The sequence below is a fragment of the Podarcis tiliguerta genome (genome assembly GCF_965153285.1).
Source record: "Podarcis tiliguerta genome assembly, chromosome: 12".
NCBI lineage: Eukaryota > Metazoa > Chordata > Lepidosauria > Squamata > Lacertidae > Podarcis > Podarcis tiliguerta.
In genome coordinates, this window is record NC_139545.1 from 5,938,366 (window position 1) to 5,958,118 (window position 19,753).

The 19,753-nt window shown below is 41.3% G+C and overlaps 1 protein-coding gene and 1 long non-coding RNA gene across 5 annotated transcripts in view; one reads left to right on the forward strand and one right to left on the reverse strand.

Moving 5' to 3' along the window:
• Window positions 1-19,753, reverse strand: part of ANLN (anillin, actin binding protein) — a 495,425-nt gene that overhangs the window by 4,033 nt on the left and 471,639 nt on the right. For 3 of the 4 annotated variants that reach the window (XM_083407017.1, XM_083407016.1, XM_083407015.1), the window contains exons 5-21: window positions 19,521-19,725; window positions 17,967-18,157; window positions 17,741-17,848; window positions 17,418-17,523; window positions 16,612-16,728; window positions 14,388-14,614; window positions 14,037-14,185; window positions 13,344-13,491; window positions 12,466-12,601; window positions 11,766-11,948; window positions 10,414-10,543; window positions 9,409-9,457; window positions 9,261-9,317; window positions 7,760-7,798; window positions 7,496-7,517; window positions 6,980-7,092; window positions 1,748-1,834 (exon numbers count right to left, since the gene is read on the reverse strand). In XM_083407017.1, coding sequence (XP_083263143.1) covers window positions 1,748-1,834; window positions 6,980-7,092; window positions 7,496-7,517; window positions 7,760-7,798; window positions 9,261-9,317; window positions 9,409-9,457; window positions 10,414-10,543; window positions 11,766-11,948; window positions 12,466-12,601; window positions 13,344-13,491; window positions 14,037-14,185; window positions 14,388-14,614; window positions 16,612-16,728; window positions 17,418-17,523; window positions 17,741-17,848; window positions 17,967-18,157; window positions 19,521-19,725 — 2,067 coding nt within the window. Of the gene's footprint in view, window positions 1-1,747; window positions 1,835-5,272; window positions 5,327-6,979; window positions 7,093-7,495; window positions 7,518-7,759; window positions 7,799-9,260; window positions 9,318-9,408; window positions 9,458-10,413; window positions 10,544-11,765; window positions 11,949-12,465; window positions 12,602-13,343; window positions 13,492-14,036; window positions 14,186-14,387; window positions 14,615-16,611; window positions 16,729-17,417; window positions 17,524-17,740; window positions 17,849-17,966; window positions 18,158-19,520; window positions 19,726-19,753 lie in introns of all 4 variants that reach the window. The other variant, XM_083407014.1, reaches the window with a different exon arrangement.
• Window positions 13,085-14,386, forward strand: LOC310661330. Its single transcript, XR_014503908.1, has 2 exons — window positions 13,085-13,224; window positions 14,323-14,386. It is a non-coding gene; the product is annotated as an uncharacterized lncRNA (long non-coding RNA).

The following is a 19,753-nucleotide window of genomic DNA, read 5'->3' on the forward strand; positions in this document are numbered from 1 at the left end:
CCTGTTGCCACTTTTCTCTGCCCACCCATATACCGTATTTTTTGTTCTATAAGACGCACCAGACCACAAGACGCACCTAGTTTTTGGAGGAGGAAAACAAGAAAAAAATATTCTGAATCTCAGAAGCCAGAACAGCAAGAGGGATCGCTGCGCAGTGAAAGCAGCAATCCCTCTTGCTGTTCTGGCTTCTGGGATAGCTGCGCAGCCTGCATTCGCTCCATAAGACGCACACACATTTCCCCTTACTTTTTAGGAGGGAAAAAGTGAGTCTTATAGAGCAAAAAATACGGTACATCTCAGCAAGTATGCCCACTCCCACTCTCCCAACTCTCATAAATGGGCCTTGAAGCAGCCAGCACTCCATGCCTGCGAATATCTGGAGTCTCCATCCTGCTTTTTTAAATAAACTGATAAAAAGGTAAAGGTCAAGGGACCCCTGACCATTAGGTCCAGTTGTGGCCGACTCTGGGGTTGCGGCGCTCATCTCGCTTTACTGGCTGAGGGAGCCGGCGTACAGCTTCCGGGTCATGTGGCCAGCATGACTAAGCCGCTTCTGGCAAACCAGAGCAGCGCACAGAAACGCCATTTACCTTCCTGCTGGAGTGGTACTTTTTATCAACTTGCATTTTGATGTGCTTTCGAACTGCTAGGTTGGCAGGAGCAGGGACCGAGCAACAGGAGCGCACCCCATTGCGGGGATTCGAACCGCCGATCTTCTGATCGGCAAGTCCTAGGCTCTGTGGTTTAACCCATAAACTGATAAAAGGTACCATAAAATCACAATACACACTTTATGTTATTTTCCTGTGGCACGTCTAAAGACTTTACTGCATCCTTCAGATAGTGCCTTTCTTAAGATGTAATCAATGCAGCACAACTCTAACATATACAGATATTGCTACCTTGGGATTGTCAGTGGTTTTATATAGCACATGGTGCCATCTGCTGGATCCAGCAGTAACAGGTCAGCTAAACTAATAATTGTGGATTAACAGCCATGATCACATTAGTAACTGCTTTTAAAGGACTTTTGAAATAAGTCTAGCCCTGCTGTGTTAGCCAGAACCTAAAGAGTCACACAAGGCTTACAGAATGGTTTGCCATGTACATAAGCTTTGATTAACCCTATATATCAGGATAAACTTCTAAGGACAATTCTAGAATTTCACTCCAGATAAGGATGAGCTTGACAAGTGTGTGTGTGTGTGTCTAGCACGCTTAAGTCTACATACAGTAAGTTATCCTGCGATGTTTAGCTCATCTTGGGATAGACTAGGTAATCAATCTTTTATTCCCCTTCAGTTTACCTGATGGATTCAGCATGTGAATAGCTCTCACAAGCCTCTCGAGTTTCTATACCAAAAGTTTAAGAAAGTTCACCACTTTGCAAGTAAGTCATGTTTTACTGCCTGTGCAGCTTTTCTGACTGATGCTCATGAACCTGACCTTTAAAGAGATTGTAAGTAAACCATACGTGGTCTTTTTCTACGCTGGGTGAAGAGGGAAGTTTTGGAATTCACAAGGGTATATATTTTACAGGTCTAACAGCCTATATTTCCACCCTTTCTTTGCTGCATATTTTATGATTTTCTATCTCTGCTGGGGTTCTCTCACCAAAGAGTACTTGCCCCAAACCTTAATCTTGGCATGCAGGAATTCTCATTTTATATACCTTTTTCCCCCCATCTTGCCACCAACAGTGTGTGCATGTGATATAGATCTATACTTGCATTCACTGATAACTTACCAAAAAACCTCTCTCTTCCACACAAGAATCTATTTGACATTTAATTTTCAGATAAATATGACCTTCCAGGGGAGACAAAAAAGGAACCTGGAAAATAAATAGATGGAAGATTCTCAGAATTGTATTTCTCTTTAACAAGCCATATCTACATGAAGACAAAAAACTCATTCACTTGTGAGCATCATTAATCTCAGATATAGAACAACCTTCTTCACACATATTTCAGCTGAAAGTTTGAATGCTTAGATTCCAGAAGCTTTTGAGAAGAGGAAGTTGTCTCTGGCCATTTACCAGTAATGGTCAGAGGCTGAAGAAAACCAGAAGCAAGGCTCCCTAGAATTGCCACCAAGCTGGAGAAAGTCAGGGTGTAAGATGGGAAACATTGCCAGGACAAGGCTTGACATGGTTGTTAAAATACACATGGTTAAGTAAGAAGAATGTTGATTGATTCTACCAAGTTTAGCAATACTGTTTTTGGCTTTTTAAAAAGTAAGCAGAGTATTTCACACACATGATTTTCACCCTAGTCCTCTGCAGAGGCAATTGTACCATGTATACCTGCATGATTGACTTAGCAACATTGCATCCAATTATGCTCCTGGGATTATCCAAAGTGTGCTACAATATGCACTCTGGTTAGGATTAAGGGATCCCACCTGTGAGCCATTGAGGAGGGAAAGAAAATTGAGAAGAAATGATCCAATATTGACCAAGACCAGGTCCTTACATCATGAAGCCCATTGCTTCATCAGAGGTACACTAGTAGCACCAGATTTAGGATTCTTCCCCAGCCTCTAAGTAACATAGCTACGTGATCTATCACAGCTGCAAAAGACCTTCAACCAGCGAGCTTGAAGGCTTACAGCCTAGTTTTTTCCAAACACAAAACCCACTCATACTGTGGGTTTTTTGTTTTTTGAAAACCTCACTCGTGTTAGTTGTGGTATTATGTATTCTTATTATTGGATAGCCAGTACAGCCAAGTAACATCCAAAAGCAGAGGCCATCACCTCCAGCAAGACACAGCACAAAGCAGGAAGTCCACTTCTCCCAGGAATACTGACAGCACACTTGAAGGACCCAAACAGGCTTTCCAAAGTTTGGTCATGTCACTACAGTCAATTTCAATAGATACTTTGTACATATTCAAAAACCAAATGAATAGCAAAACAGTACAGCACACCCATCCGTTGCTTTTATGAAGCAACATGACACTCCGAATTCAGCTCTGATAAATCAGCACATTTTTAGAAGTGAATTTAATAGTATACTTTAACTCTTCTGTAAATACTATATGGTGTAAGCAAAGACAAGCATGACAAGTTCCAGGTTTTAAATTGACCCAAGAGCTTCAATTTGGAACAACACTACAATTCCAGATGCAGATATGGCATTCCTATATACATTTTAGAAATACAGTTGTGAATTTACTTCAGTCCCAAATCTATTACACAGGCCATTCAAGACACCAATGGGTTTGCTTTTAAGCACAAATTTAGAATAATCTGCATTCATGCACAGAGAATAATTTACGCCATTTCCCACATCTTTTCTTTCATTTTAAATGAAGCACTGAAGAATCTCTTTTTCAGTCTGTAATAACATGCCAAGCATGGTTTACACAGTCTATATATCATACAAGTCACTGGTGGCTTATATCCAGTGGAATTTGCATCGGATGTCAATTTAATTTTTGCTTATAACAAAAGCTGGCAGACTTTAGTAGGTACTGGTAGGTAACCTCAGTCTATATTATTCTGCAGCGGTAACAGGAAATGTAGATATAAGCAAAGGTAAATGATTGTCGCAGAGTGGTCAAGAGGCTAATCGCTTCAGAAAGCAAGTAAGTGACAAACTGTTCTATATGCAACTAAAATGCAATATGGTTTGCACACCTACTTAAATGTTCCTCTTTTTAATTGTGATGTCACCAACACCAACAAAGAAAGTTCTTCTGGTACAGTCATATTTCGAGTTGAAGTAGCTTCAGGTTGAGTGTTTTCGGGTTGCGCTCCGCGGCGACCCGGAAGCATCGGAGCGCATTGCTTCCGGGTTTCGCCACTCAAAATGACGTCACGCGCATGCGCGGAAGCAGCGAATCACGCAGGTGCGGGTTGCATTCGCTTCAGGATGCAAATGGGGCTCCAGAACGGATCCCGTTCGCATCCAGAGTACCACTGTATTAAGGGTGGGCCAAATCCTTACAGGTTTGCATATCAATATTTTCCTTTTATTTCAGCTTCAGTAATTTAACATGAGTAGATTTCTTTCTTTTTTTTACACTTATATTTTCCCATAAACGAAGTGCAGAATTCAGCCAATAAATCTTGATAAAATAAGAACTACACAGAATTTCAACAGTTACCATTAAAAAATTAACTGGAATATAATACTACAGCTGAGCATGCTGTCTGAAACCCTGTGTCACACAGGTTTTCCGTGCTTTTCCATGATGAGTTAAGAGTGCATATATACAGTGGCGTAGCATGGGGGGTGCAGGGGGGGCCGGCCGCATCTGGGGGGGGGGGCGCTCGCACTCGCAGCTCTCTGCCCCTACCTGGCTCACTCACTCTCTCTCACTGCAGTGCTGGCTGTGCGAATCCGATCCAAGCCGCCGGGTTGCTGCCCACTGTGGAGGAGAGGGTGCCAGGCGTGCGGTGCGGTGCGGTGCGGAGAGAGAGAGCGAGGGACTATCTGGGGGAGGGACAGTGCGGGGGGGCAAATTACTTGCCTTGCCCCGGGTGCTGACAACCCGCGCTACGCCACTGCATATATATAAGATCCCCTTGGTACAAGGATAATGAACAAGTAGAACCTGCACAAGTGCACTGAAGGTAATAATGGACTGAAGCCATCATTTGTAGCAAAAGCCAAAAAAGCTTGTGCCAAAGTGATACAAGAGTAATTTATTGGGAGGTTCTGCACCTGCTATCTAGGCCATTCTCGTTTTGACAACTTAGATATATTTTTAATGCCTCCCAAGTTACCAGCCATACTTCTAACACCAGCTCTCTAAAGTAAAACGAACAGAACCTGCTAATACTGCAATTTACTCTTACCTTAGTAGAAACTAGAAAGGTTAGTATTGTACTGCCCAAATTTCAGAAAGGTGAGTTAACAAGACGAGTAAGCTAAATTTCGCAAATTTTACAGTGTCCTGTTTTAGCTTCTGATTAAGGTAAAGCCAAACCAGAGCTTCAAGCCAGAAGGGATACATACAATGTTGAAAAATGAGAATGTCTCTCAGCAACGTAAGTTTTTGATGAAATTGGCCGCTATTTACATAGCCAAGGAAATTTATACACACAGGATAGTGTGTTCAAAAGTCAGGCTCCCAGAGATCTGCTTGACACACAAAACCCCACCTAACATTCTTCCTAAAAGTTAACTTTCATTTACCAAATCTCCACTTCTGAGAATCTTAAGGTGGTCCTTAAAGCAGCGTGTCAGTACAGCAATGAGCAAAGTTTAGTGATGACATAAGCAGCATGCACTGGGAACTGTTTTGGAAGAAAACATAGCAACCTTATCCTGGAACAAAGAACCCAACAGCTCTTTTTCTTTAATTCCATAATTTATCTAGGAAAAAGGAAATGAGCAACGCTGAATGCAACTAAAAGCAAAACAAAATGGAAAAGATAAAAACAGCAGCATGACACCAATTATCTGCCTTGCAAGATTCTGTTTCAGCTTTTAAGCTGAACTTCAGAGTGACATACCCAACCTAAACTGCTCGTCAGTTTCCTAGTTAAAGAAATAAAGTAAGTTGCAGAAATGGTTTGATGTACTGGACAACCAAGGTAGAGCTGAAACACACACATGCTTACAAGTGAAGCTCCTGCTTCATAGTATACCGTATTTTTCGCCCTATAGGACACACTTTTTCCCCTCCAAAAATGAAGGGGAAATGTGTGTGCGTCCTATGGGGCAAATGCAGGCTTTCGCTGAAGCCTGGAGAGCGAGAGGGGTAGGTGCGCACAGCCCCCTCGCACTCTCCAGGCTTCAGGAAGCTATCCGCAAGGCTTGGGAGCCCGCGGGAGTTCCCGCCGGGCTCCCAAGGCTTGTGGACAGCAGCCCGAAGCCTGGGGAGCGCAGCGGAGCTCGCCCCAGGCTTCAGGCAGCTCTCCGCAACCCTTGGGAGCCCGTCACAAAGTCGCGCCGGTCTCCCAAGGGTTGCAGAGAGCTGCCTGATCTGGGGGCTGGGGTCGGGGGTAGCCCGAGCTTCCCCCGCCCCAGCCCCGAGCCTGGGGGGGAAATATATTTTTTTTATTTATTCCCCGCCCCCCCAAAAAACCTAGGTGCACCCTATGGGCCGGTGCGCCCTACGGGGTGAAAAATACAGTATATCAAATGTGAAATTTAGTTTCCCAGTTCAAGCTCCTAGTACAGTGGTATCTCGGTTTAAGAACAGCTCTGTTTACAAACTATTTGGTTTACGAACTCCGCAAAACCGGAAGTACTGTCCCGGTTTGCGAACTTTACCTCGGTCTAAGAACGGAAGCCGAACGGTGGAAGGGCACCAGTGGCGGGAGGCCTCATTAGGGAAAACGTACCTCAGTTTAAGAACGGTTTCGGTTTTAGAACGGACTTCCGGAACGGATTAAGTTTGTAAACCAAGTAGTGTGAATGAGAACCATCAGGACAGCTAGTGTGGTTAAGTTGTGCATTTGCCTTTCCAACTACTAAGCACCTCCATTATTACAAAAACAAACTGCTCAGGAATGGCCAAGAAATCTTAACTAATTTCTAAGACCTACAGTTAATCTTTAGAAAGCCCAGTAATCCCTGCATTAGGCTTCAAGGACCCCCCCCCCCCAAATTTTAAGAAAAGCAGCAGTAGATCAACATTCTTAAGCTATTAACATTTTAATCTCCTCAGGCAGAGGAATATAAGCATTGACTTGCCTTTTCCAGAAGCCTGTGTTTTAAATACCATTAGGAAACAATGATAAAGAATTCCACCCCTCGCATCCTCAGAATACTGTCTCCTAAATGGACAACTATTTTGGAGACATTTTAGGTCCCAGCAAAGACTATTACTTACTTTACAGCGCAGCCATTTAAGCAATAAAGCAATCATGTACGTGTTGAGTATTTTCATGCATGGATACAAGCATAGAGATTTACAGTCAGTTGCCTACAAGGGCAAGAAAGTCGGGTGGCAATGCAGGGAGACACTAAGCTCAAACTACATAATAAAATATATTGAAAAAACGAATCAATGTTGATTACCTTGTCCAGCAAGAATCTGGTACTCCCAACTGAAGATAGGGAAATTGTGTGTGAACCAACAAGAACAAAGTTACTTGTGCGCACAGCATTGGGTCCTCCTGGACTTGCCATGACTGTAAAGAAAAAAAATAAGTATACCTTAAATTTAAACATACCTGTAAAGAAAAGAAAAAATCTGACCAATTAAAAACCTCTCTCTCAACTAAGAAGGAATCCCTTATTTTTTTAAAATGTTGCCAAATATTTGTAAGCAACAAAAACTGTAGATGGCCAGCACGCTCTTAGAAGAGGTATTTCCCCTCCTCTCAAACAGGAGCAGCAGCATCTGTGGCAACATACAAAAGCGCCATCTACAGACAAAACTTTTATTTACTTATTATAAATATATTTTGCTTATTTTTACTTATTTAGTACATTTATATATATATACACTGCTTAATTGTTTGCTTTTAGTAGTGTACATAAAACAATTAATGGCAAATGGGACAATAAAGCAATAAAAACAATGAATTTTACCTGGCGTAAGAAGGTTGCTCTTCTGTCAAAACAAAGAAAAACACATGGAAACAGGTTGTTAAAAGAACATTTTAGACAGTGCACTTGATGGGGGTGGGTTGCATCTGAATGGCTGAAAGTTACTGATCGTTTACGGAACAGGTATGGTAAAAGCAAGTAACTATGATCTCTAGCATGATATTATCTTGCTAGAAATAAAAGCCTTGGTCACAGGTAAGTTATGTGTGTGAGAGAGTTTTAAATCATTCAAATATTAATACTTACGGCAGTAATAGATGTCAGTAATCTCTTTGGAGTAATAGCCTAAGAGATTAGAGAAGAGACAAATGCACTCTAAATGTTATATTCTATACAGGGCTGTTAAAGACCTCACAACAGCAGAGCATCTAGGTTTTAAAGCAAAGTTAACAAATTAGCTACGTTTGTCAGCAGTTAACATCCAAAACAGATGTACTTCCAAACACACACACACACGACAGTGCTGTATAGAAATACATACAGTGGTGCCCCGCAAGATGAATGCCTCGCAAGAAGGAAAACCCGCTAGACGAAAGGGTTTTCCGTTTTGGAGGTGCTTCGCAAAACGAATTTGCTATGGGCTTGCTTCGCAAGACGAAAATGTCTTGCGATTCCTGGGGTTTTTTTCCCCTCCCCCCCTTTTCCCCAAGCCGCTTAACAGCTGTTAGCTAAGCCGCTTGACAGCTGATGGCTAAGCCGCCTAACAGCTGATCTAAGCCGCTTATCAGCGGATCTAAGCCGCTAATAACCTTTTAGCAGCTAATCCGCTAATCCCTTAAACCTTTAATAGCCGCTAAACCGCTAATAGCGCTAATCCGCTAATGGGCTTGCTTTGCAAGACGAAAAAAACTGCAAGACGAAGAGACTGGCGGAACGGATTCTTTTCGTCTTGCGCGGCACCACTGTACTTCATAGAGTCCATCTGCATACACATCACAATTGTGGATGGCATTTGTTTGGAATCTTCAGGTTATTAATTTCTCAGGGAATACATTTTTAGAAGCGCAAGCAGCGCATATTGAAGAAATCAGGCCCAGCTCTGGGTGAACTTTTCTTCCCCACTCCAACAGGGTGATCTACCATCCTGTTCCATGGGAAAGATTACAGGAGAGGCGGGCAGGCGAAAACCACCTCAGAGTCTGCTGGATTGTGCCTCCCACCACAGGGTCTTTCTACTACCAACTGCGGAGTGGAGTTGCTGTCATAAGGATCCTGAGAGCAACTCCACAAAAGGAAGATGCTCCACTTTGCTTAAAGCACTCTATACTACTTCAATCATTCACAAAATTTGTCGTGTTCCTGTCACATGATTATGAACTCTTTCCACTTTTAAACAACCCTGCCACCAGCCAACATGGCTGCAGTATAGGGCACTGAGTTACAATTTGAATGACGTCCCCAGACAAGCAACAACAGGGCATCAAAGAAGCAAAAAAGAGAGGAAAAAACCATGTACTAGATGCAATTATGGAAAATATTCACAGGCAGTAAAATGTTAGAACCGACATTATGCTGTGCAAGATGACTGAACTTAAGTTATTCAGCTGAAGCACTTCAAGATTTATTCTGCCATCAGTTCACAAAGGCAGAGTAGTAAATTTGACTATAATCTTAATATGCTTAAAGAACAACATTTTTGTTTTAAAAGGATATTGTGTCATACTGATTTGAAAAAGTGTTCTTCCCTCTGTATTAAAGTATTTTAGCACAGATTAACATCACCAATTTATTCAATTATTCCCTTTACCTTTGACTTAGCTGATTTTTTCCTTTTATCAATGCCTGTGGATTCTTTCTTCTGTACCTAATAAATGAAAGAGAGATGTTAAGAGTCTATTGCACCCCCCAAGTGTTCTCTCAAAATAGATGCCCATCGAAAGATGAGAGATACATACCAAGCTATAAACTTCAACGTTTATCTCAAAGTCACTGGCCACATCTTGCCTTTAAAAAAAAAATGGAAGAAAGGGTTCAATTCAATTCCTAAGTCTAATACAGTTTCCAAGTCAAGTTTTATAAATCAAATAAATCGCAACAGAAGCTGTGGGAGCTCCTACTGGATCTATGCCTGTCTAAGGGCCGCAAAAAAAGCAGAGGGCAACCTCAGGCAGTCCAGGGCTCCCTGGCAAACAGCTTGACAAGTATGTATTTTCCTGATTGTCTTATGGAACATCAGGACCAGGTGTAAGCCTGTAAGATTTTGGAAGAGCATCTTAGGGTAGCTTCCACTGCTGAATTCAGAGCCCTGCTGCTCTCGCTCTCAAGCATCCCCCAGCCAAGATTAACTTCAGACTTCTGAAGCATATGGGATTAATTCTTTTCTCTCAAACTCCTGCGGAAAGCTTAATAAGAGTTCAGAATCAATAGTGTTTTGTCAAAAGTGGGCTTGAGACCCCTGCCATTTTACTTTAGGCAAGTAGGAACCACTCCCAAACTAGCAGCCCAGTATCAAAGACAGCTGTATAGCAGACAAGTAAGCATGTACACAATTTTCTCCAGCTGGAACAAAGCAGTGTATTTTGGAGTGCAAGGACACCAGAGACAGCAGTCCTGCAGTTTGAGGTGTAGGAAAGACAGGCAAGCACTCACTATTTTCTTATGCGCCATCCTAATTAAAAGGACTGCAGCTAATCTACCACTTCCCAGTATCTGAAAAGAGGAAGACTGGGTTGAGGTGGGAGTGAGAGAGAGCATTCTTTTTGGAGGAATAAAGTTTTCCTTAAATGTGCTTTTGGATCTCCAGAACTTTATTTTTTGAAGCTGCTGCTGTGTTTTTAAACTAAGCTTTGTTCTTAATGCTTCGTTGTGATTGTCAACAGCTATGGAGGGCACAAATGGTTAGCATATAACAGTGTTATAAAGAAGAATAAGATTAAATAGCTAAACAAATAAGTACTTACAGTGTAAAAGTAGTAGTGAAAGTAAGAGCATCTCCACCATTCAGGGAACTTGCAGTACTTGCTAACGGTGTAGCAACCATGTTTTCTGCTCCTGCTTTTAACATTACTACGTAGTAGTAGTTTGCTGTTTCTGTGAATAGTTTAAGCAGGCTCTCTTAATCTGTTTTACAAAAGCAGCTAACACAAAAGATTAAAGAACAAAGTGGTTCAGCATTTTTGCCTCCAATCAACTTATTGCAGAGTTTAATGCACCCATGTTTATTTTTTATGGTTTGTAAGACAGTTGATTTAAACTGGGAGGATCAAGTTTCACAGTGATTTAAAGATTTTGTAAAATGGAATGTGGTGTGTTATTCAAATGAAATGATGAAACTCAGGGAGAAGCTGGAAGTATTTTAGTCAAAACTGCACACAAGGCAAGATCACAAAAGTTGCAATCCTATACCAATTAACTCATAGTAAGTCCACTGAACACAATGGGACTGACCTCTAAGGAGACTTATATATGATTGCACTGTATATCTGCCTACACCAACCCAAATAAAAAAAGTGGTAGGTTATTTTGTTCTGTTTTTTAAAAACCATTATTGTTTTCCTAGCATTTTTCAGGTGCTCCTTAATTTCACTATATTCACAGTTCTGGGAAGTACTCAACCAAAAACTGTTTTGTTTCAATTATTAGTACTTCTAACTCATTAAAGCACTTCCGCAGCAACAATTGGCTTCTTCTGCTGCCTGTCTTCACTACTATTGCTGCTGCTGCCTTCAACTGCCTTCACATGACCAATGTAGCAGCAGCAGCAAAGGCTGAAGGCATCAGATATAAGGCCACAGTAGTAGTTGGTATCTTGAGCATTAAAAACAGCAGCTTAAGTTGCTTAAACACAGTGATTAAAGTGTACAATGGCTTCAGGAATGTGGGGAAAGCGATCTAAATATGGAAAGAGAAGGAAAGCAAGAGGAAAATGGTGGTGGAAAAAGAAAAATAGGAGGTATGAAGTTGATTATTGGGACATAAACTGCCAATCACTGGAGAATGGAACGCAACAGCATTAATTTGGGGAAAATTCAGCTAGGAGATTTGGGGGTGGATGAAAGAAATGTTGCTTGATCTACACCTTAAGAAGAAAAAGGAGTACTGCAAACACAGAATGCTGTAAGGAAAGGTAACTCTGCTCTAAAATTCCAGTTCAAATGAAGATGGACTTGAGAGGCTTTCCCAAGAGCAATTAGTGAACTCATGGAAGATGTGACCTGCAAGCCAGAGACTTCCTGACTTACAGGTCCGTCTCTATATCAGCTGCTACACTGAACCATAATTCCAACCACACAAGCACAGCAAAAGGAATTACCTGATTTCTGGACAGTGCTGCATACAAAGTCTGCTTTTAGAGGTAGGCGCATTTCTGACAGACTCACTGAGCCCCTGGATGGAGAAACTCCACTAGGCATTGAATCAGCTTTAATCTTCTTGCTTTGAGATCCTTCATTTTTTAGTTTGTTTAGCTCTTCCAATAATGCTGTTCTTTTTTCAGCTGTACAAACATAAAAATAAAGTTATGTATATGTTTCATAACCAATTACAGGTTGTTTTCAAGTCACAGACACACCCCACAAAATGTTTAAAATTGAATCCCATTGTTGGATCAAAACCAACCTCCATCTAATGAACTCATTTTGAATAGAAGTCAGTTAGATATATGAAAAATGATGGCCTTAAGGATTTGCTTTTAGCAGGTGATATTCAGAGGTAAATGGAGGCTTTGGGCTAGCCAACATTCATTCACAGAACTAGCCTTCATAAAGTTTTAGGGTGTTCTTAAAGCCATCACCACAGGATGGCAGAAAATTTCATAGATCAATTGCACATTGCTCTAACACTTTCTTCAAATCTTTTATTTATGGAAAATTTAGATGAGGTAGCTTATTGCTGAAGAATCACTTTGAGTAAAAAAGAATACAGTATGCTTAATACAGTCTAGTGTGATCTTTTGGGCAATAAAGCCTGTTACGTTATTTACATAGAAAGCCATCTTTAAACAACCACCATACTTGCGATAAGAAGTAGTCTCTCAGCTTCTGCTTCTTCTTGTGAACCCTTCCCATGTTCCTCATCAATACAACAGTTTAGAGCTTGGCTGGCTTGATGTATTACTGTCTGTTGCAGATTGATTTCATTATTCAGCTCCTAAACATGTAGTCAGATAAGTAGACTTAGTAAAACCTCAGACCATTATTTTGTCACGTTTCCTTCAGTTTCTTTGGAAACGAATCCACCCTGAAGTTTCTCATCAGCAATTTAGGCTGGTGCAGACATAGCTCTGTTCATGTTATCCATAGAATAGAATCATAGAGTTGGAAGAGACCACAAGGGCCATCGAGTCCAACCCCCTGCCAAGCAGGAACCACCATCAGGGCACTCCTGACATATGGTTGTCAAGCCCCTGCTTAAAGACCTCCAAAGAAGGAGACTCCACCACACTCCTTGGCAGCAAATTCCACTGTCGAACAGCTCTTACTGTCAGGAAGTTCTTCCTAATGTTTAGGTGGAATCTTCTTTCTTGTAGTTTGGATCCATTGCTCCGTGTCCGCTTCTCTGGAGCAGCAGAAAACAACCTTTCTCCCTCCTCTATATGACATCCTTTATGACAATCCAGTTACAGGATTGACAATCCAGTTACAGGATTGGACTGCAGGATTATACACTTCCTCCTTATGAGTAAATTCTCTCAACCATGGAAAATTAGCCATAGTTAATTCTAACCTGGCATTCAAAAACTATGCTGAAATCCAAACTGCTAGTGGCCCCAGGTAACTTCATTTTTACTCCTAAAGTATGTATGTTGGCAGTTTATAATCCTTGTAGGAAAAATTAAATGGATAGAATGAGAAGTCAGTTCTCTAGGATTGGAAGGCAGCATTCTAAGCACCTGTAATTTGCGTTTGATGTTAATTTGATCAGACGTTCCATTCCTTTTCTCCTCGAGCCTGGAAGAAACATCTTCTTTACGAACGATCACTTGCTTTATTGAAGGACGATCTACTTCTTTAAATCGCTGTGATCGATAGGCATCGATACTTCAAAAGCAAAGCTCAGTTTTAGAAAGATACAAAGTATTTGACCAAATTAAGTTAAGAAAGTGCAGAGGCAAGAAAGGGTTTACAACAGAGATTGACTCATCCTGACCAAATTGAGATAGAGGCACAACCAGCTTCTAGGACCACCCTTAGGAAGATTATAGCAATGTGGATTTCTTCAAAGACACAATGATGGCTAAGTCAATGTTTCAGGAAGGGCAAAAGTGCTGCCCTTCTACTTTTCCCATGAGGCCATTTTCCAGAAAGAAATCTGGATTAGCCTTAAATCAAGCGTGGGGAATATCAGGCCCAGGGGCTTCTCTATCCGGTTCCCAAGACTCTCCATAAGCCACAAGTACAATTGCTGGCTCTTTCATCTCCCACCACTGACATCTGAATCCAGCCCTCTGCATAAGGTTTCCCAGAAGTGTATGTAGCCCTCAGGCTGAAAAAGGTTCCCCACACTTGGCTTGGCTGTTTTAGTCCTCTCTCTGCATTGTACTAAAATTTAAGAGGCTGAATAGAACGCTTAGCCAAGTGGTTACCTATACAGATTACGCTCCTCTGACAAGGACCCAATGCTGCTTCCAGATTCAGTTCTGCAGACAGATGTTCTTTGAAACTTGTTAGACTTTGGACTATCATCACTTGTATTGCTCGCCTCATCAACCAATTTACATGGGGATGCAAAAACCTGGAAGAGACATAGATCTTTGATCATTCTATCTGTAATTAAAATTCAAAGAAATACAACGTTATAATGCTGAGAATTGGATTTTAATAGCAAACTGAGAATTACAAGTTTGAAGGCGTGTTTTCCTCATTTTCTAGAATTTGAGTCTATGACAACCTGGACATAGACAAATAGCAGCATTAAATTAAGCATCTCTTCTTACCTCTGGACTTGCAACAGCAACAGACTCTGTTAAAGGTGTTAGGAGGGACATTGAGGAAATATTCAGCGGCTCCTGCTCATCCTCACAATCAGCTTCCAAGGTCATACTCATCTCTTTTTTAAGTTTCTCTATGTCAGGCCCATCCTCTTGAAGAACTTCATCAAAGATGTCACTTATCACCTGTGAACTATTCATTTCGTCATTCGCTTCAGGCTCGGGCTCTTTGTCTGGAAAGTAAAACACACAAAGTCAACTTAAGGGCCAAAAGCCTGGGTAAAGAGGAAAGGTTCGGCCAGGTTCCTACAAATAAATGTGGCACCAGGCATGCCTCCCTGGGGGAGAGCATTGCATGAGCAGGATGGCGAGGCACCATTGTTCTTGCATCACCATCCTCCAGACCAAAAAAGGGCCTCAGATGACAACTGTGGGGTCCAGGTCAGTTCATGTGGGGAGAGACAGTCCTTGGGGAATACCTAAGCTACACAAGCCTTTATACGTCAAACAGGCATTTTGAATTGAGCCTCAAATAGCAACCAGTGCAGTTGTTCCAGAATTGGCATTATATATTCAGGCCATGCTGCACAGGTCAACAATTTGACTGTCAAATTCTGCACCAGAGGAACTTTCCATAGAATCTTTAGAGATTGTCCCACATGTAACATATTGCAGTAATCAAATCTAGAGTTTGCCAGTGTATATACAACAGAAGTTAGGCTGTACCCGTCCAGATAAAAGGCACAGCTGGTCCTCTAACTCTAAGCTGATGGACACCATGCCACCGAGGCAACTTGACCCTCAAGCAACAGTTATAGCTAAAGACGGACTGTAACTCCATTCAGACCAGGCCAAATCCCATGTTTGTTCAAGAGAACAACCCATTAACTGTGTCTCTGTCTTGTCTGGATTAAGTTTCAGTTTATTGGCTTTCATCCAGTTCATTACTGAGGCAAGAGATTAAGCTAGCCCATACATTGTCACACCTGCAAATGTAAAGGAGTAGAGCTGTGTGTCATCAGCATATTGTTGACAATGCACTCCAAAATTATGGAGGACCTCTACTGACGCTGAATGCCAACAGCCTTTCCCCCAACTTTCCTTCTTTGATAAGGTGTTAGTGCCTTTCTTCATACAAATACTAAAAACAGGTCTAGTGACTCAAGAAGGGTATGATATAAACTTATAGAATCATAGCATTGTAGAGATATTAGGGACCCCAAGGGTCATCTAGTCCAACCCTCTGCAATGCAGGAATCACACCTCAAGAATTCAGAACAGATGATCATCCATCCTCTGCCTAAAAACCTCCAAGGAAGGTCCACCACCTCTCCTGGGAGTCTGTTCCACTGTCAAACAGCGCTTACTGTCAGAAGTTTATTGCTGATGTTTAGTCTGAATCTCCTTTCTTATAACTTGAATCCATTGGTTTGAGTCTACCCTTCAGGGAAGGAAAAAACAAGCTGGCTCTATCTTGCATAAGACAGCCCTTAAATCTATATCTCATTCTCTTTTCCAGGCCACACATATCCAACTCCCTCAACTGTTCCTCATAAGGCTTGGTTTCCAGACCCTTGATCATCCTTGTCCCCATTCTCTGCACACCTTCCAGCTCAAACGCATTCTTAAATTGCAGTACCCAGAACTAGATACAGAACTCCAGGTGTGGTCTGACCAAGGCAGTTTTCCAGACATGCATTGTCACCACGTAATATTTTCCAATCACTATCAAGGAGCCTAAGGTAAAGGTAAAGGTACCCCTGCCCATGCGGGCCAGTTGTGTCCGACTCTAGGGTTGCGTGCTCATCTCGCTCTAGAGGCCGTGAGCCGGCGCCGTCCGAAGACACTTCCGGGTCACGTGGCCAGCGTGATGAAGCTGCAGCTGGCGAGCCAGCACCAGCGCAGCACACGGAAATGCCGTTTACCTTCCCGCTATAAAGCGGTACCTATTTATCTACTTGCACTTAAGAGTGCTATCGAACTGCTAGGTGGGCAGGAGCTGGGACTGAACAATGGGAACTCACCCCGCCACGGGGATTCGAACCGCCAACCATACGATCAGCAAGTCCTAGGCACTGAGGTTTTACCCACAGCGCCACCCGCGTCCCTATCAAGGAGCCTAGCTGCATGTTAAAGACCATCAGTGGTTTACGGCTAAGCCAGACAACCTTTGAAGCACACAGCCTAGATAACTAGACGAATTTAGTACAAAGAATTAGGAAATACAAACCTTTCTGTTCCTCAGGAAGTTGCTCAAGGTTTGAGTTGGAAAGTGTTTTTACAGGAGTCTGTGGTGAAAAGATTTTCAAGGGACTGAGCTCTTTTGTCTTTTCATGTTCTGAAGCGCCTGTAAGTTTCAAGGAATAAGTTACTTAAGTAGAGCAAGCAGTTATTAAATAAAGTTCATAACTAATCTATGTTAGGCCATTTTACAATGGACTTGTACTAGGCTAGACTTTGAGACACCCAGCATCTACTTGCTGATGAGAAATCTCGCTTCTCAGGCAGCAATATGTAGTAGTCCTATTAATCTGACATTTCTATCTAAAGTTCTAAGTGGCACGCCTTACGATTCTTAGTAATTCATATAAATATTGGAGATAATAGACAATATAGTGAACACACACACATCCTTCCCAACCTGCCCATATGTCATTTTCATACTGAATTTAAAAAGTTCCAAGTCCCAGGGATTGAAATCACAATTATCCAATCACCCAGGCCAGGCGTTATTTTCTACCCAGGGAGAGGATGGATGGGGGCAAATGTATGTCTCACATGGCATTTACAGAAGTAGTGGAAAAGTTGCAGCTGTCCAGGTAATGCTGAACAATGACTCCTGTAATCTGACAGAGGCAAATGGAGTCCAACTACATATGGAGTGCCATACGCTCCCACCCGCCATAAGGGAAGGTATTGGCACTTTGAAACATAAATTAGGCTTCTATCAAACAATTTACTAGTCATGATTCAGACTTATTCTTTCACGTTCAGATAATTTTACCATGGGGCAGTTTTATCATAGAGCATTCTTACCAGAAGTTATGCCTTCTACGGCTATCTCTGCAGCCTTTTCTTCAGCTACCTGTGAGTTGTCATCAGAATTGGGAAGGTGCTTTGAGTTAACCTGAACCAAACTCTCCTAGAAAAGTAAGATAATTCAGGCCTCAGGGTATATTCGACTGTTGTCCAATTAGTTTAGTTGTATTCAATATTACCTGTTATTATGTTCAATATTTCGGGGGATTTTTACTGTATATTTTTGATCTTTGGATGAACAGTGATTTAGAAAGAAATTTAATAATAAATAACCTAAAGCACTCTTACAGATTCCCTTACGACAAGTTCCAATATGTTACCGATTTTGTTTCTAGGCGTTTTTTCTTGGAGTTCTCTTTTCTTTCAGCGCTCCACAAGTTGCCCCTGTCAAAGCGGCCTCTGATGCATGCAAGTTCTTTTTCACGTTCCTGAAAACATTCAAGACAAAAGTGGATGCAGTCTCAGCTTATGCACTACATCTCCAACAGATGTCTAATATTCAAGTCTAATCATTCCATGTCCTTACAGACAAGTAGAAATTCATACCTGTTTGAGCTGCTGTGCTAAACTAGCAGTAGAGGATACTTCATTCTGCCTGAAGAGTCTTTCTTGGATTGTCTTTGTATTTGGAGTGATAATGGGAGTCCTGTGTCCTCCAGTGATAACAGGACTTTGTGTACTACGCTCCTGGCAATGCTCTCCAAAACGTTCCAGAAAAGGCTTAATCCCTGATCCTCCTAGAAGAACAATGGATTTTGTTTCTTTAATGAGTTAGGTTCTTCATTATTTAGAAGTAACACTGAAGTGCAGCATTATTCTTTTCTTCTTCATACACAGAGTTATACAACTATACTAGATTCCATATCTGAACATGTTCTGATGAGAATTGGGGCAGTTAAGCATAAGTACTTCTCAAAAAGCTATAATTATTCACATAAGCATCATTCTGCAGCGATATCCAACTAAGTTGCACTCATAACCCCATTGAAATTAATGGTCTGAAGTTAATCATGTCCATTATTTTTAATGGGTCTACTCTGAGTGGGACTAGGGTTGTCTACAGCCCTTTCTATCCATTCCAAAAACTTTAAATACAAAAGACCCTAATTTTGCAACTGAGGTAAGGTACACAAATTCTCCATCTAGGTCTCTGGAATCCCTAACAGATGAGCTTTCCAAAGCATTAACAGAAGTGCTTTCAAGCTGTCACCCATGGTTCAACAATAGTTAGTTTCATCGAATTTAGATCAGAAGGTCAGACATCCATAACCAAGTGAGAAAGCAGATTTATTGTAGAAAATACTAAGCTGCTTAACATTTTAAAAACTTTTATCATCTGGAAAGGCACAAAATTTTCTTAAAAGCTGCAGCCCAATATCAAATGCCACCATGCAGAATCCAGACACTCTTTTATCTTGGCAGAAACCTAATTGCACAGGCTGATGTAACTGTGTGAAACTAGTTTTGAATAATGCTCAGATAATTATTCTTCGTCTCCAATAAAAAAATGGAACCTTTTAAATAAGTCTTAATTCTTATGACAAAGAGGTCTTCCAGCACAGTAAAATAAAAGAATTTAAGCAATCCCAAATCAAAAGGCATTACCCCAAAGTATGTTCAAATCAACACACCAGGAATTGCTTCTAAATAAACATGCACTAGATCAGAATAGGTGGAGGTAGAAAAATTAAGGGGTCTCACACAGTAGCATGGAGGCTACATGGTACCAATACATTTGAGTAGATTTCAACAAGTCATCTCTTAAGTTGCCATCAATTCATGTGTAGAACTACACGAAACGTTACTCACTACCAATTAATATATATGCAGATGGAGGATCTGTTTATTTAAAGCTCATTTTTGCAGTTCTTTAATACAACTTATAAATTGCGAAATTACAAAAAACAATATATATTTTTTCTCATGGCTTAGCTAAAACTTTGCACACAGTATATTCCAGGTATGCTTAAACCGTTCAAATTTCACTCCGACATGGCCATATCACTTACGTCAGCTAATTGCAGAAATCATTTTCTATACAAAATTCTGGTTAAAATCTCTACAGCATATGCTGCTTTAAATAATGGTGCAACCCTTCACCTGGTGTGGCTGGTTTATCCTTAGAATCAAATTGTACATGTGTTCCCTTGAGTCGCTCCTCTTTGGCAGAAAGTGGCTGAGATAATGCAGATTTCAATGCTGGTTTAAGGGTGGCCTTTTCCTGCTGCAGTCGTTTTGGTACCTCAGTCTCCTTAGAATGGTTGCTAGTTGTTCCTGAAGATTTTGCTATGGAATTATTAGTTCCCTGAAAGGGGATTAGAGAGAACAGTGAG